Source organism: Cetorhinus maximus, chromosome 16 (assembly GCF_964194155.1).
Source record: "Cetorhinus maximus chromosome 16, sCetMax3.hap1.1, whole genome shotgun sequence".
Lineage (NCBI taxonomy): Eukaryota > Metazoa > Chordata > Chondrichthyes > Lamniformes > Cetorhinidae > Cetorhinus > Cetorhinus maximus.
In genome coordinates, this window is record NC_135894.1 from 38,082,918 (window position 1) to 38,100,001 (window position 17,084).

The window sequence follows — 17,084 nt, forward strand, 5'->3', positions numbered from 1 at the left end:
AGTTTGATTTGTATTTCAGTATGTGTGTTAGGAAAGGTCAAATGAAGTTTTAGTCTCACTTTGAAAAGGTGCTTGCATTTCTAATGAAGAGTTTACAACTCCTAAAGAGGTGAACATATAAGGGTAGAAGGATTGGACTGTTGCCTAGCAACAGGGAGCCCAGAGAGGCAGGTCCCTCACATAGACACACATAGAAGAGGAGAAACAGCAGTTGTTTTGGAAGCTGTTTGAGTGCAGTTGGTTTTGAAAGTTGCTGCCAGGACAGACTGGAGCAAAGGGGACAGATAGCCAGTCCCAAGATAAAGAAAATACCCAAAAATCCAGGGGAGTGGAAGAGGGGAAAGTCCAAAGAAGACCTTCTGGTCAAGGGAATGACAGGTGCCCTGGAAAATGTCTTGTTAAGTGAAGTTAAGAGTGAGGGGCAGAGAGAAAGGCTCCAAGCTTCAGATTTAAAGAGACAAAAGCTGCAGACAGCAGATTTAAAGCGAGAACAGCTTGCAAGAGGCAAGAAGGTCCAAGGAAACAACTGAAAATCTGTAACTCTTTGCTATGGGCAGGAAAAGCAGCGGCGTACTGTTGACGGCTAAGTCAGAGAGACAGAGTATGTAGAAGACAACTTGAATGCATGTGATGACCCAAGGAAGAGGAATATCAGCAGAGTTTGAAACCCTGGAGGTGGACACTTGCGGAAGGCATCTGAGAGAAAGCGTTGGTTGGGAGAATATTCCAAGGCGAGGTCTTGGAGAGTGGAGATTGGAAACCCTTGTGTGAAGGACGAAATTCAGTGAGACTGGTTGGCTCATGGTGTGACAAGCATCTGGGGAAAGTTGAGGAGAGATCCATAGCATCTGTTTGAGGTGGTTCCAGAGTGTGGTGTGTCTGACCATAGGTTTACATGGACTGTGTATTACTGTGTACATTAGAGTATAAGATAGCTTTTGTTACTTGTGTTATCCTTACAAATCTGTATACATCTGTAAATGTATAGTTATGGGTGAAGGAGTATTGTAATATAGTTCATCTTTTCTTGTTGAATAAATGTTTTATTCTTTTGTTAAAATTTCATCAGCTGACCCCTGTGCCTCTGTTCAGTAGCCACTCTCCACATATCTAAACAAACAATTAAAAGTTAGGATCTATCAAGTTGAGTTCCAGTATGGGATCAGGCTTGTCCAGGGGTAACCTCAGCTGGGATCGTAAAGTGGTGAGCTGACATCTTGAATGGCTGGAGTCCATGTGATGCCGGTATATCCACAAGGCTAAAGGGGAGGGAATTCCAGGAATTTGACCCAATGGCGATGAAGTAATGACGATATATTTCCTAATCAGGATGGAATATGAACCGGAGAATAATCTGTTGGTTGAGGGGGGGGGTTGTTTGGGGTGGGCTTGGGATGGAGGTGCGGAGAGAGTGGTTCTGGGAGAGTGCCCCCATGTGCCTGCTGCCCTTGTCCTTCTAGGGAGTAGACTTTGTAGTTTGGGACATGCTGTTGTCGAAATCTTAGTGAGTTGCTGCAGTGCATCTTGTAGTTGGCACACGGGGCTTCCGTGATATGCTGGTGGTGTCAAGAGTGAATATTTAAGATGGTGGATGGGGTGCCATTTATGCAGACTTCTTTTGTCCTGGATGGTGTTGAGTTTCTTCAGTATTGCTGGAATTACACTCACCCAGGCAAATGGATAAGTCTTCCATCACACTCCTGATTTGTGTGTTGTAGATGGTAGAAAGGATCTGAGGAGTCATGATGTGAGTTAAATGCTGCAGAGTATCCAGCCTCTCACTTGCTCTTGTAGTCTCAGTTTTTATGTGGCTGGTCCAGTTAAGCTTCTGGTCAATGGTGACCCCTCAGCTGTTGATAGTGGAGAAATCTGAGGGTAATGCTGCTGAACATCATGGAAGGTGGTTAGACTCTCTCTTTTTGGAAATGGTCATTGCCTGGCACTGTGTAACACTAATGTTACATGCTACTTATCAGCCCAAACCTGAATGCTATCCAGGTTTTGCTGTATGGAGACACAGACTATCTCATTATCTGAGGAGTTGTGAACAGAACTGGACAGTGTGCAATCATCAGCGAACATCGCCACTTCTGACCTTATGATAGAGGGAAGGCCAATGATGAAGTAGCTGATGATTGCTTGGATGATGGGTTGATGAACCTATAATAATTTTAGCATTGGCTGGGTTCTGCCATCTGTGCTGTGTTTAGTACATGAAAATATCCAACAGATTTTATGACTGAATGTGTACAAATAAATGAATAACATTCATACAATATTAAATTGGTCAGTATTACCTACTGTGCAATGGATTCAAACCCATGCCTAAAAGTACCAGTTAGGATCACAATGGGGGAGGAAGGGAGAGTGGTGAAACCTTGTGTCCTTTGAGTGGAATTTGTTTGTTCACCCCTTTGCTGCAAATCTTTACAAATCAGCAATACTGAAACTCAGACTTCATCATTAACTAATTTGCTTCTAAACTTGGATTAACACAATCGGATTAACTAACTTGATCAGACATGACTGGACCAAATTTCTAAATCCGGTATTAGTCCAGGATTGCATTTCACGCAGGGTTGCAAACTCGCTGGTGCAACAGACGTGAAAATCTCATCAGTCAAAACCCGTAATACTTACATAAAGTTATGTTGCTGAAATGAGAGATATTGAGAAAATGTTGTGTTCTGAATGAAAATATGATTAATGAAATGGGAGTCAGGGCAAATTCTGCGCAACTGGTGCCTTGTAATTGATCTTACAAACGTGTACGGGTTAGAATTTCTATCACAGTATCACAATTTCTTTACAGTGCAGAAGGCCTCAGGCCCCCAGACCACCCCCACACACCCCCAACCCACAAATCCTATCTACTTATCTTAGCCACTTACCTTCTCCCTGGCCTGTCAATTTTCCTGGCCCTTTAAACTTACCTGCTTGACCGCAGCAAGTGCTGTAAAAAAAGGGGGCGTGGCCTTCTTGAATTCGCTGGATCGACACTTCACTAGGTCCTGCGAGAATTCTTTCAATGCAGGCCCCCAGCAGCTCCGGTGAATGGAAGTAATCATGCAATTTTCAAGACCTGGTAAGTACATATTTATTTCTTCTCATTTCTGCGGGCCAGCATTTTCAGACGCTAGTCGGAGGTTACAGCCTTATATGTTTTATTAACTGCTCTCTCAACATGCCCTGCCATCTTTAATGCCCTATGTACATGTACACCTCTGCTCCTGCACCTCTAGAGGCTCTCCCTTTATTTTATACTGTCTCACCATATCTTTCCTGCCAAAACAAATCACCTCACACTTCTCTGTATTGAACTTCATCTGCCACTTGTCTGCTCAATCCACCAACATGTCTATGACCATTTGAAGTTCAAGACTATCCCCATCACAGTTGACAACATTTCCAATCTTCATATCATCTGCAAATTTTGAAATCATGTCCTGCACACCACAGTCTAGGTGATTAATATATATCAGGAAGAGCAAGGGTCCCAACGCTGACCCCTGAAGAACTCCACTACAAACCTTCCTCCAATCTGGAAAACAACCATTTATCACTACCCTCTGTTTCCTGCCACTCAGCCAATTTCTTATCCAAGTGCCTTCTTTCCCTTTTACTCCATGAGCTTGAATTTTGCTCACAAGTCTGTTGTGTGGTACTGTATCAAATGCCTTTTGGAAATCCATATACACCACATCAACAGTGTTTTCTTTAGCTACCTTCTCTGTTACCTCCTCAAAAAACTCTAGCAAGTCAGTTAAACATGATTCTCCCTTGATGAATCCATGCTGGCTTTACTTAATTATCCTGCACTTGTCTAAGTGATTATTGATTTTATCCCATACTATAGTTTCCAGAAGTTTCCCTGCCACTGAGGCCAAACTGACTGGCCTGTAGTTGCCAGCTTTATCCTTGCACCCCTTTTTGAACAAGGGTGTAACATTCGCAATTCTCCAGTCCTCTGGCACCTCCCCTCTGTCTAAGGAAGACTGGAAGATTATCACTGTGCCTCTGCAATTTCCACTCTCACTTCCTCAAAACCCTTGGATGCATCTCATCCGATCCTGGTATCTTATTTATTTTAAGTAAAGATAACCTTTCCAACACCTCCTTCCTCTCGATTGTAAAGTTTTCTAGGGTACCAGTTACCTCCTCTCTTACCTTGGCCTGGGTAGCAAGTTCTTTCTTTGTAAAGACAGTTGCAAAGAACTCGTTCAACACCTACGCTATTTCTCCAGCCTCCATGTGCGAGACCCCTTTTTTTGTCCCTAATTGGCACTACTCTTTCTTTTACCGCCATTTTATTATTTACATGCTTATAGAAAATCTTGGGATTCCCTTTTATGTTCACTGCCAGCTTCTCTTCATGCTCTCTTCTTGCTTTCCTTACTATTTTCTTCACCCCTCTGGTCCTTCTGTATTCAGCCTGATTCTCCACTGTATTTTCTACCTGAGATCTGTTGTACGCACACTTCTTCCTTTTCATCTTCACCTCTATCTCTCTCGTCATCCATGGCGCTATGGATTAATTTATCCTACCTTTCCCCTTCAAGGGAATATACCTTGACTGTGCCTGCAATACTTTTTCTTTGAAGGTGGCCCATTATTCAGCCACTGTTTTTTCTGCCAACATTTAATTCCAACTCACTCGACTTAGATGCATTCGTATCCCATCGAAGTTGGCTTTCCCCCAATTAATTATCCCTGCTCTGGATTGTTCTCTGTCCTTTTCCATGGTTAACCTAAACCTTATGATACAATGGTTACTGTCCCCCAGAGACTCTCCCACTAATATTTGATCCACTTGGGTGAACTCATTCCCCAAAACCAGGTCCAAAAGTGCATGTCCTCTCGTTGGACTGGAAACACTCTGCCGTAGAAAATTATCTTGAACACATCCCAGGAACTCTCGCCCCTCTTGTCCTTTTGTGCTATTCCTATCCCAGTCTATATTTAGATAACTGAAATCCCCCATTATGATTACTCTCGCACCTCTCTAATTTCTTTGCAAATTTGTTTCTCCCTTCCACTTGTTGGTGCTCTATAAACTAAAACAATGATATTGCACCTTTCCCATTCCTTACCTCTAGCCAGAGAGATTCAGACCTTGACCCCTCTGGGGCATCCTCTCTTTCCTGTACTGAAATACCAATATTGCTACTCTTCCCTCCCTTTTCTTCCTTTCCTGTCCCTCCTAAACACCTTGTACCCAGGAATATTTAACACCCAGTCCTGCCCTTCTTTGAGCCAGGTCTCTGTTATAGCAATAATATTATAATTCCATTTGTCAATCTGTGCCTGCAGTTCACCAATCTTATTAACCACACATGCATTGGCATACATGCACATTAGCCCTGATTTAGGCTTTTTTACTTTCCCACTTATTCCGACCCCATCTAAAGACTTACTGTTGTCTACTCTAATTCTATCAAACTCTCCAAGTTTTCCATCTACCTTGATACTACTCTCTGATATATCCTCATTATCAGTTGATACTTCACTACTTCCCACTGCTAGTTTATCTCCTCTGCACTCTGAACTTCCCTCCAGGATCCCATTCCCCCTGCCAATCTAGTTTAAACCCTCCCCACTGGCACTAGCAAACTTCCCCACGAGGACATTAGTCCCAGTCCTGTTAAGGTGTAACCCATCCTTCTTGCACAGGTCCCACCTACCCAGAACCAGTCCCAATGCCTCAGAAATCTAAAGCTCTCCCTCTTATTCCATTTCTCCAGTCACGTGTTGAACTACTCGATCTTCCTACTCTTGTGTTCGCTAGCACGTGACACTGGGAGTAATCCTGAGATTACTGCTCTTGAGGTTCTGCTTTTTAATTTCCTTCCTAACTTATGCAGGGGTTTCTAGATTATCTGCTGTATCCTTGGTGGAAGATCAGTGAAAACCCTGGGATAATATCAAGTTAAACTGCTTCTTGTGGAGTTCCACCAAAATTATGATGGGAGGTCAGGAGAACACCCACTGAAATTACAAGTGTATATTTCCACTAATTGCCTAACTGAGGTCAGCTGTATCAGAGTCATTTTGCTTCTCAAAAGAAATGCAAGCAGTCCAAGGAAAAGTTGAAACCATTGATAATGGGGAGGATTGGGAGGAAAGTTACACTGATGAGGATTCCTGAGCTAAAATTCCTGGCAGTAGCATAATGAAGCATCCTGCTGGGATATTTTTTCCCAATAGTGACAACCTTACATTGTCACAGACTGAAATGTTGAAAGCTGTGCTGGTACACCTATCAAAGCCACCAACCAAAATCAAAGCACAGAGGCCCAAAGCACTGATTAGCACAAATTGTTTTTTGTGAGCCAGGGTTTTGCTGATGTTCACCCCAACAATGATGGGCTAGATTTTCCAAAAGAAAAGGGGGAAAAAAAAAGTTCACTTTCATTATTATTTGTGAAACTCAATAAAATTTAAAAAAGCAGATATTGTATTGCAGAAAGGGATTAGTATATTTGAAAATGATTCTACCTGACAGAGTTACCTGCCATCTTTGTTTTTGTTTCTGCAAATGAGTTCTATTGGGAATCAGAAAGTTTCATTGCATTTAAAATGTGTATTTAAATAGAATAAAGGCAATTATACACAAATTGCACAATTCTCCTGGCAGTGTTTACAGGTTCATGGTTCAACATAACTGGCTACCCTATGTGTGGACTTTGGTATTCTTAGCTTTATAATTAATTGGCAACACATATACATCATGTCGACTTGAAAAGTTACAAAAGCTTTACTGTTTCAATTGAGCATAAGTCGTGATACACAGCGAAACAGAAAAGGGAATTAATTTATCTGAACATGTCTTGGAAATTTTAAAATCTGCTTATTTTTATCTTTTTCTTTCCCACAATTGCCTTTCTTGTCTCTTGAAGCCTCATTGAAAGATGCCACATGGCCTTTGATTCCTCACCAAAGAAGCCATTTTTCACACCATAGCCCGAGCAGGAAGTACCAGAAGGCTATTCAACCATAGATGTATGAATTCCCTTCTTTTGTTGCCTGTTCTTATGTTCCTAGTTACTTATGAAGTGGGGAGGGGTTGTGAGGATACATCATTTAGATCACTAAAAGGAGCCTTTGATTGATGGGTCCTTCCAAGCGCCAGGCAAGGGATATCAGATATCATCCCTGCTTTTGGTATGCATCTCACTAAAATCAAAGTTACATTTGGCTATATCCGAGAGGTGTGGGAACAAAGGTGCCTTCCAGTAAATATGTCCAGTAGAAACCAAACCAAATGTAGGGTATTATTGAGGTAAGTGGCAGCCTTCGAGATCTCCTGGACAGCTGCTGGATAGAGAGTACAAGAACCTGACTCTAATATGCCATTCTAGTGTGGTCCTTCCAGCTGTCTTCCCTGAAGGGCAGATAACACTTTTCTGGCATGTGATAAATCCACTGACCTCTGGACTGTGTTCACACATTTTTATTTCCAAATGGTAAAGCTGGTAAGTAATATAAGATGGATCTAGTGACCATTGTGTCATTATCTCTATTTGTAAGCCTCGTCACCATTCCGTAACTCCAGTTAATAGCATATTAAAAAAAAATCAGGGACTCACGTTGGGGGGTGGGTGGTTGGTGTTGACAGGAAGCATGGGAGGGGAGAAAATTAAAGACATCGACGTTTTGAGAGATGACTGCACCACTATCAACTTACACTTGGCTTCATGTTCCAAAAGAGCTAGGTGCACACAAAAATATTAGCCTTCAAATTCCGGTTTTTCTATCAATGATCCTAACACAATAGCTTGGGAGGGCAGATTCCTCACAATGAAATCTATAAATAAAGTCCATTAAATTCAATCTTTTGAAAAATAAAGCAGTGCTTTGTCGCCAGTGATAAACTCGGAGTGGGGTCTGATTGCCCTGTACACTTCGGCCTATTGCACAAGAACTGAATCTAATCTTACCGTCAGCTGATTGTCCCTTCAGGATTCCTTGTGGACGAATGTTGAAAGGATAAGCAGCCTTATTCTTGAAATGGATTTTTAAAGTATCTCCTACTTCTGCTCGCAGAGTGGGACCCAGGAGACCTGTAACAATTCCCCACAAAGTAAAATGAAAGATTGCAACAGCAAATCATAGCCAAAATATCAACGTCTTCTCACCAACCATGGAAAATAATAACACAGTTGGTTTAACTCGAACGTCGCTTGGTTGTTCCGTATTAGATTTGGTTTTATATGAAAATGAGTTACCTCTCCAGTCTGGGCCAGCCTTTTCTATGGTAAAATCGGGGTCATGATACTCCTTGTATACGACCTTATAATAGGTGTCCGTTGCAGACGAACTGAAAGTACACCATTTCAGAAATATTAGTGTAATCTTAAAAGGGCCGAATAATTAATTAACACTACAAACACTGACGCGTTAATGTTTGGGGTGGGGTGGGTGAATTCAAACTGCTGGTTTATACGTTTTGACAAGTTTTCCAAAAAAAAATCACATTTTGATAGAGGCTGAAAAGAAACGGATTATTTTAAAAATCCGCGTCACTAGAATCAGCTGTTTAAAAGTGGGTTTGTACCTTTCTCCTCCATGCCTGAAATAAACCCATTCGATTTCAACAGAAGCCAAATGGTGCAGCCTGACCGCCGTCAATCCGCCACCTATTACACATGAAGTGAAGAGCAGGAGAGTGCAGCAGTGATTCATGCTTTTAATCGGTGTCTTGTAAATGCCTCTCTACAAAGTCCGCGAACTTGCCCGGTTTTATTTGGGATGTGACGTGCGCTGTCCGGCCCTGGTGACCTGGGGGGGGGGGTTAGATTCGATCTATCCATCCATCCGTAGAGGAACGTTCAATGATATATCGTGCCATCAACCTGCACAAACCCCGTCACAAGCCTCTAGGTAAACACTGGCCCGGTGAGTCACCCACTGCGTGGGATACCGCTCTTGTGAAGGAGCTGAGTTCCCGCCTGGGACCTTCTGATTCGGTGCAGCATCTGTACAAACCGCGGAGAAATGGTGCAAAAACAGGGCGAACCTCCCCCCCGCATTAAAAAAAATGCCAAGACATCTCAGGTGCGGTTGTCAGAAACACGTTTGATAAATTACAAGTTCAACTGTAATTTTAAATGAGCTAACTTTCCTTTATCCAGATTGGATGAAAGGTTATGGACCTCACGTTAACTCAGTTTCTCTCTCCACAAATGTTGACGGACCCGCTGAGTGTTTCCCAGCGTTTTCTGTTTTTGTTTCAGATTTCAAGCACCCGCTGCATTTTGCTTTTATCCTCTTTTCCTTTGTCTTGTCCCTGGGAAAGTTGGACTCGCCAAGCAGTTAACAGGACAGCATATTTATTTGGATGAAACAACATTGTTTACCTATTTAGATTACGGAAAAAACTTAAATCACATGTTTCAGGCATTTTTCATTCAAGAACAATTAATGTTTAACTCACCCACTGCAGCTGTGCAAATAAGGGCAAACATTTTGCTGCCAGTACACATCAGAAGTGTGTATCAAAGTGTGGAAGCTCAGCCCATGATCAGCTATCTATAGATGTGATTGGATGGAATATCACAAATTGGCGGAGCACAGCTTCAGATATGTGCTTTGTGGGAGCTCGGGAGTTACATTTTTGGCCATAAATTCTTCTGGCTTGTAAATGTAAATTCAACTGAGTTTGTCGGTCTGTCTCTCTCCACTTGACAGGCTTTACAAAAGTTTTACGGTTATTTTTTAAAATGTAAAACTTCAGTTGAAAACATTCCCCACCTTCCCCCCGCCCCAGCCTCAGCCTCAGCCTCAGCCCCAAAACAAAATACTGCCGATGCTATTAATCTGGAGACAGAAACAGGTCTCAGGTCTCTGACCTTTCATCTGAAATGCAAAGATATAAATGATTTTAAGCAAAGTTCAGAGGCAGGGAAGGGGCGTTGGGGGGAATGAAAGGGAAGGTCTGCTATTGGGTGGATGGAATGACAAAAGAGATGGTAGAAGGCAAAAATGAGATGGTAATGGAATAAAATCAAAAAGGTTTGAATTACGGAGAAGGTCCTGCAGCACCTTTGGAGAGAGGAACAGAGTTAACATTTCAGGTCGATGCATTTCTGCAGAACTGGGAAAAGTTAGGGATGTAATAGGTTTTAAGCAAATGAAAGGGAGGAGGGTGAGAAAAAGAGCAAAAGGGAATGTCTGTGATAGGGTAGAAGGTAGAAGAAGTTGAATGGCAAAAGAATTAGTGGTGAAAGGCCAAATGGAGTGGTAATGCAACAGGTAAAGAAACAAAAGATATGTCTAGAGGAGGTGCAAATGGCAGAATGATAAACAACTGCTATCCAAAAGCTAAAAAAGTGATAAACGGGAGAATATAACCAAAACCAGCAAAGAAATAGAAAACAACATGAGTGCAGAGGCTACTGTCTGAAATTGTTGAACTCAATGTTGAGTGCAGAAGGCTGAAAAGTGCTTAATCGGAAGCTGAGGTGCTATTCCTTGAGCTTGCATTGACCTTCACTGGAACACTGCAGGAGGCTGAGGACAGAAAGGTCAACATGGGAGCAAGGCAGAGAATTAAATGATAAGTGACCAGAAGCTCGGGATCAGGTTAGTAGACTGAATGTAGGTGTTCTGCAGTCACCCAATCTGCATTTGATCTCCCCAGTATATAGGAAACCACATTTTGAGCAGCAACTACAGTGCGTTAGATTGAAAGAAGTGCACATAATTCACTGCTTCACCTGGAAGGAATGTTTGGGGCCTTGGATAGTGAGGACTGAAGAGATAAAAGGGCAGGTGTTACACCACCTCCACTTGTATGGGAAGGTGCTGTGGGAAGGGGAAAATGTGTTGGGGGTGATTGAGGAGTGGACCAGGGTTTTTATTTCAAATTTCTAGCATCCACAGTATTTTGCTTTTGTATTGGAGATGTTAAGGAAAGAAAAGATGGGTCTAAAGTGTAAATGGGAAAAGCAGAATCATTGCCGACAGCTGCTGCATCTGAAAAAAAAAATGAGGGCAGAGGTTATGACACTAAATTGTTAAATTCAATGTGGACTCCAGAAGGCTGTAAAATATCTAATCAAAAGATAAGTTGCTGTCCCTCAAGATTATGTTGAGCTTCAGAGGACAGAGAAGTCAGTGTGGGGTGAATAATTAATTCTAGCTAGTTAGCAGATGATATGGTAATTGACAAGAAGGAAGTGGCAGGTTTGTTAAATAAATACTTTGTATGTCTTCACGGTGAAGGAAAAGCATACAATACCAGCAATACAAGGCAAACTAAAAATAAATCAAGAAAATTAACCTATTGTTTTTAATATAAGCAAATAATGCTAATGGAGAATATAATGAGACTTAAGATAGGTAAATCTCCAGGACCTGGTTATTTCCATCTCAGGGTATTTAAAGGGGAGGAAATTGCAGATGCAGTGGTAATAACCTTCCAGAGCTCTCTTGATTTGGTAACTGTGATGTTGGAGTGGAGAATTGCTAATGTCTCTCCATTATTTAACAAGTGTGGAAGAGAGGAACTGGAACGAACATCAGTTGTGGAGAAGTTACTAGGATATTTCATTAGGGACAGGGTATCTGAGCACTTGGACAAATTTGAGCTAATAAAATTAGGAAAAGGAAATTAGGAAATCTCTATAGAGGTTATCTATATGGGCTTCCAGAAAGCACTTGATAAGATTCTGCACAAGAGATTAGAAAAAATGAATGAATTGAAAGCAACTTTATGATATGCGTTGTAAATAGGTTGGGAGGTAGAAGATAGAAAGTGATAAGTGATGTTCCCTGCATTGAGATCTCAGCTTTTCCTTGTGTTTATCAGTGATTTGGATGAAGAAATAGAGTTGCATGTCAACGTTTGTAGATGACAGTAAGGTACAGTAAGTATTGCAGACAGAAGCAGGATGTTAAAAAGGGAGATAGGCAGATTTAAGCGAGTAGGCAAAACAGGCAAATGGAATTCAATATGGGAGAATGCAAGCTCATTCAGTTTGGAGCTAAGAAAGACAACGCAGTATTTTCCAAATCATAAGAAACTAGAAACTTTCGAGGGACAAAGAAATTTGGATGTTCATATATAAGTCATGAAAGCTAATGGACAGGTACAAATAGCTATCAAAAAGGCTAAAATAAGCTAGCTCTATATCAAAGAGACACGAAAACAAAGGGGAAGAGGTCATAAAACAAAAACAAAAATACCTGGAAAAACTCAGCAGGTCTGGCAACATTTGCGGAGAGGAACACAGTTAATGTTTCGAGCTGGCATGACTCTTCAACAGAACTAAGGAAAAATAGAAAAGGAGTGAAATATAAGCTGGTTTGGGGGGGGGGGGGGGGGGGGGAACAAGAAGAGCTGGATAGAGGGCCAGTGATAGGTGGAGATAACCAAAAGGCGTCACAGACAAAAGGCCAAAGAGGTGTTGAAGGTGGTGATATTATCTAAGGAATGTGCTAATTAAGGGCAGAAAGCAGGACAAGCAGGGTACAGATAGTCCTAGTGGGGGTGGGGTGAAGGAATCGAAAAGGCTAAAAGGTAGAGATAAAACAATGGATGGAAAGACATTTAGAAATAATGGAATAGGTGGGAAAAGAAAAACCCAGACCTCCCTGTCGCTTGCCATTTTAACACTCCACCCTGCTCTCATGCCCACATGTCCGTCCTTGGCTTGCTGCATTGTTCCAGTGAAGCTCAACGCAAACTGGAGGAACAGCACCTCATCTTCCGACTAGGCACTTTACAGCCTTCTGGACTGAATATTGAGTTCAACAATTTTAGATCATGAACTCTCTCCTCCATCCCCACCCCCTTTCCAATTTTCCCCCACCATTTTGTTTTTTCCAATAATTTATATAGATTTTTCTTTTCCCACCTATTTCCATTATTTTTAAATGTATTTCCATCCATTGTTTTATCTTGACTTTTAGCCTTTTTCGATTCCTTCACCCCACCCCACCCCCACTAGGGCTATCTGTACCTTGCTCGTCCTGCTTTCTACCCTTAATTAGCACATTCCTTTAGATAATATCACCACCTTCAACACCTCTTTGTCCTTTTGACTGTGACATCTTTTGGTTATATCCACCTATCAATGGCCCTCTATCCAGCTCTTCTTGTCCCACCGCCCCCCACCACTTAAACCAGCTTATATTTCACCTTGTCTATTTTTCCTTAATTCTGTTGGAGTCATGTGGACTCGAAATGTTAACTGTGTTCCTCTCCACAGATGCTGCCAGACCTGCTGAGTTTTTCCAGGTATTTTTGTTTTTGTTTTGGATTTCCAGCATCCGCAGTTTTTTGCTTTTATCTTAGGGAAGAAGTCATACATCAGTTATATAGAACCTCAACCAGACCCAACCTGGAGTAGTGTTTGGGTTTGGGCACTGCACTTCAGAAAGGATATACTGGCCTTGGAGCAGATACAGCACATTCACCAGAGTGCTATCAGGGCTTAGAGGGTTAAATTACAAGGACAGGCTGTACAAACCTGGCTTGTATTCTCTTGAATATAGGAAATTGAGGGGTGATCTAATTGAGGTGTTGGTAATTCATGAGTGAAACCTGGAAGCATGTTTTTCACTCAGAGTGGTAGAAGTCTGGAACACTGTCCTAAAGACCCATGGATGTAGGGTCAATTGAAGCTTTCCTGAGATAAATAGATTTTTGTTAGGTAAGGCCATCAATCAATACATATCAAAGGTGGGTAAATGGGATTGAAGTCCAGCTTTAATTGAATGGTGGAACAAGCTCAAGTGGCTGAATGACCTACCTTTGTTCTTGCTTTTTGAGAGGATCATTGGAGGTCAGTTTTCACAGGAGACAAGAGTTCCTTCTATGCTTCTTGACTGAACCATTGCCTGCTTAAGTAGAGCTCTTCAAAGACATCAGCATGGAAGTGGCATGTACATGTTATTGAAGGGCATCTCTTAGTCAGTCTTCTTTTCCTTTGGTGTGCCTCCAAATCTGTTATTTCCTCTCCCTCCTGCTCCTATCCTGCCTCCATTATAAAGATGAATTTGGGAATCCCCATAATGAACCCCATTTCTCTTCCTGAAACAGCTGAAAGGCAGCTTGCATAACACATTCTTAGCTTCTTCTGATTAAGTGCCAAGGGAAATGGCTTGCACTTGAATGGGGTGAATTCAAGCTAACCTGTAGATTCATTTCAGTTAATCTATGGAATTTATTTAAACAGGAATATTTAAAATCTTCCAGTAGATCCAGGAGGAGCAGGAATACTTCCCCAGCTCCAGAGTTGTCACGATATACCCCTCCTGCCATTCCAGGATTTACCTTTCAGCCACTGCCCACGTCTATGCTGTTCAAAGCTCAAATTTGCCTGTGGAGGTAGCTCAGGTGCCAGTATAGGTAGTGGGTAAAATGTTAATGAGGCTCAAAGCCCAATCTCCCAGTCACTATCTTAGTTTAATCATATGATCATCTCAGCCCCAGGATGTCACAGATGATCAAAGAGGTCAGTTTTAAGGAGTTCCTTAGGGTAGTATCCTAGGCCCAACTACCTTCAGCTGATTCATCAATTACCTCCCCTCCATCATAATGTCAGAATAGGCTGATTATTGTAGTGTTCAGTTCCATTCAAAAACTCCTGCACCAAGTCCCAGACAATACTTAGCATTGGGCAGATGAGTGCAAAATAACTGTGAAGCAATTGTCAGGAATGACCATTTACAACAGAAGCCTGTCTAACCACCTCCCCTTGACATTCAATAGCCTTACCTTGCCAAATCCCCCACCATCAACATCCAGGGTGGGGATTCACCATTGACCAGAAACTTAACTGGTCACATGAATACCATGGTTGCAAGAGCAGGCCAGAGGCTAGATATTCGGTGGTGAGTGACTCATCTTCTGACTCCCCCGAGCAGTTGCACCATTTTACAAGGTGCAAATCGGCATTGTGTTGAATATGCTCTACTTGCACAGCTAACTACTGCTCCAACACTGAAGAAGCTTGACACCATTCAGGACAATGCACATTAAACATTCACTCCCTCCACCACTGGTGCACAGTGGGAGTACTGTATACCAGCTACAAGATGCACTGCAGCAACTCACCAACATCACCAACTGCAAGTTCTCCTCCAAGTCACACACCTTCCTGACCTGGAAATAGATCTTCATTCCTTTATTGCCACTGAGTAAAACTCCCTGCCTAACAGCATTGTGAGAGAATCATCACCACATGGACAGCAAGGGGCAGCAAACATTGGTGGGAGTTGTTTACAGGCCATCAAACTGTAGTGGTAACGTTGGGCACAGGAAATTAGAGCTGCATGTGGCATGGGAAATACAGTAATAACTGGTGACTTCAATTTACATAGAGATTGGATAAACCTAGTTAGCACTAATGCTGTCGAGGATGAATTCCTAGAGTGTGTATGAGATGGGTTTCTGGAGCAATACATTGAAGAATCAACAAGGGATCAAGCCATTTTAGATTTAGTAATATGTAATGAGAAAGAGCCAAGGAGCCTTTAGGAAATAGTGATCAGAACATGATAGAATTTTACATAAAGTTTGAACGTGATATAGTTCATTCTAAAACCAGGGCCTAAAATTTGACCAAAGGAGAAACTATGAAGGAATGAGGGGCAAGTTGGCTAAGATGGATTGGGAAAATATACTATAAAATTTGAAGGTGGACAGGCAATGGCTATATTTAAAATGTTACATGGTCTACAACAAATATGCATTCCTCTAAGACACAAAACCCAACAGGAAAGGTGAATCAACCATGGCTAACAAAAAAAAAAGATTGCATTAGATCAAAGGAAGTGATTTATAAGGTTGCCAGAAAAAGTGGTAAGCCTGAGGATTGGGAGAAACTTAGAATCCAGCAAAGGATGACCAAGAAACTAATAAAGACAGGGAAAAGGGAAAATGAATGCAAACTAGTGAGAAACAAAGCTGGACTGTAAAAGCTTCTTTAGGTATGTGAAAAGGAAAAGATTAGCAAGGACAGATTACAGGTGGACACAGAAGAATTTATAATGGAGAATAGGAAATGGCAGAAAAACGAAACAATTACTTTCGTGTCTGTCTTCAGGGTGAAAGATACAGAAAATCTCCCAGAAATACTAGAGAATAAGGAACTTGTGAAAATGAGAAACTGAAAGAAATTAGAATTAATAAAGAGGTAGTACTTGAAAAATCAATTGGATTGAAGGTTGATTAATCCCCTGGACCTGATGAGGGGGTGGCTATAGAATTAGTGGATGCATTGGCAGTTATCTTTCAAAATTCTATAGATTCTGGAAAAGTTCATGCAAATTGAAAGTAGCAAATGTAACCCCACTATTTAAGAAGGGAGGAAGAGAGAAAACGGAGAACTACAGGTCTGTTAGTTTGATGTCAGTAGTAGGGAAAACGTTAGAACATATTATAGGATATGATAACTAGACACTTGGAAAATAATGGTAGGATTGGGCAGAGTCAACATGGATTTATGAAAAGAAAATCATGTTTGACAAACCTGTTGGAGTTTTATTTTTGAGGATGTAGCTAGCAAAATAGAAATGGGGGAACCAGTGAATGTGGTGAATTTGGATTTTCAGAAGGCTTTTGAGAAGGTCCCACCCAGGTTAGAAAACAAAATTAGAGGACATGAGATTGGGGGGAATATACTGATTTGGACTGAGGATTGTTAACAGATAGAAAACAGAGAGTAGGAATAAATGGGCCATTCTCAGGATGGCAGGCTGTTACTGATGGGGTACCGCAAGGATCAGTGCTTGGTCCACAGCTGTTCACAATCTATATTTTTTTTAGTCATTCATGGGATGTGGGCATTGCTGGCTAGGCTAGCTTTTATTGCCCATCCTTAATTGCCCTCGAGAAGGCAGTGGTGAGCTGCCTTCTTGAACCACTGCAGTCCATGTGGTGTAGGTACACTCACAGTGCTGTTAGGAAGAGAGTTCCAGGATTTTGACCCAGTGACAGTGAAGGAACGGCAATATATTTCCAAGTCAGGATGGTGAGTGGCTTGGAGGGAAACTTCCAGGTAGTGGTGTTCCCATGTGTCTGCTACCCTTGTCCTTCTAGATGGTAGTGGTAGATGTTTGGAAGCTTGGTGAGTTTC

At 41.8% G+C, this 17,084-nt stretch overlaps 1 protein-coding gene across 1 annotated transcript in view; it reads right to left on the reverse strand.

Annotated features, from left to right (window-relative positions):
• Nucleotides 1–8,775, reverse strand: part of f5 (coagulation factor V) — a 119,118-nt gene extending 110,343 nt beyond the window's left edge. The window contains exons 1-3 of the mRNA XM_078559700.1: nucleotides 8,555–8,775; nucleotides 8,226–8,317; nucleotides 7,938–8,060 (exon numbers count right to left, since the gene is read on the reverse strand). Coding sequence (XP_078415826.1) covers nucleotides 7,938–8,060; nucleotides 8,226–8,317; nucleotides 8,555–8,682 — 343 coding nt within the window. The 5' untranslated portion in view covers nucleotides 8,683–8,775. The remainder of the gene's footprint in view (nucleotides 1–7,937; nucleotides 8,061–8,225; nucleotides 8,318–8,554) is intronic.
• Nucleotides 8,776–17,084: the final 8,309 nt, after the last annotated feature.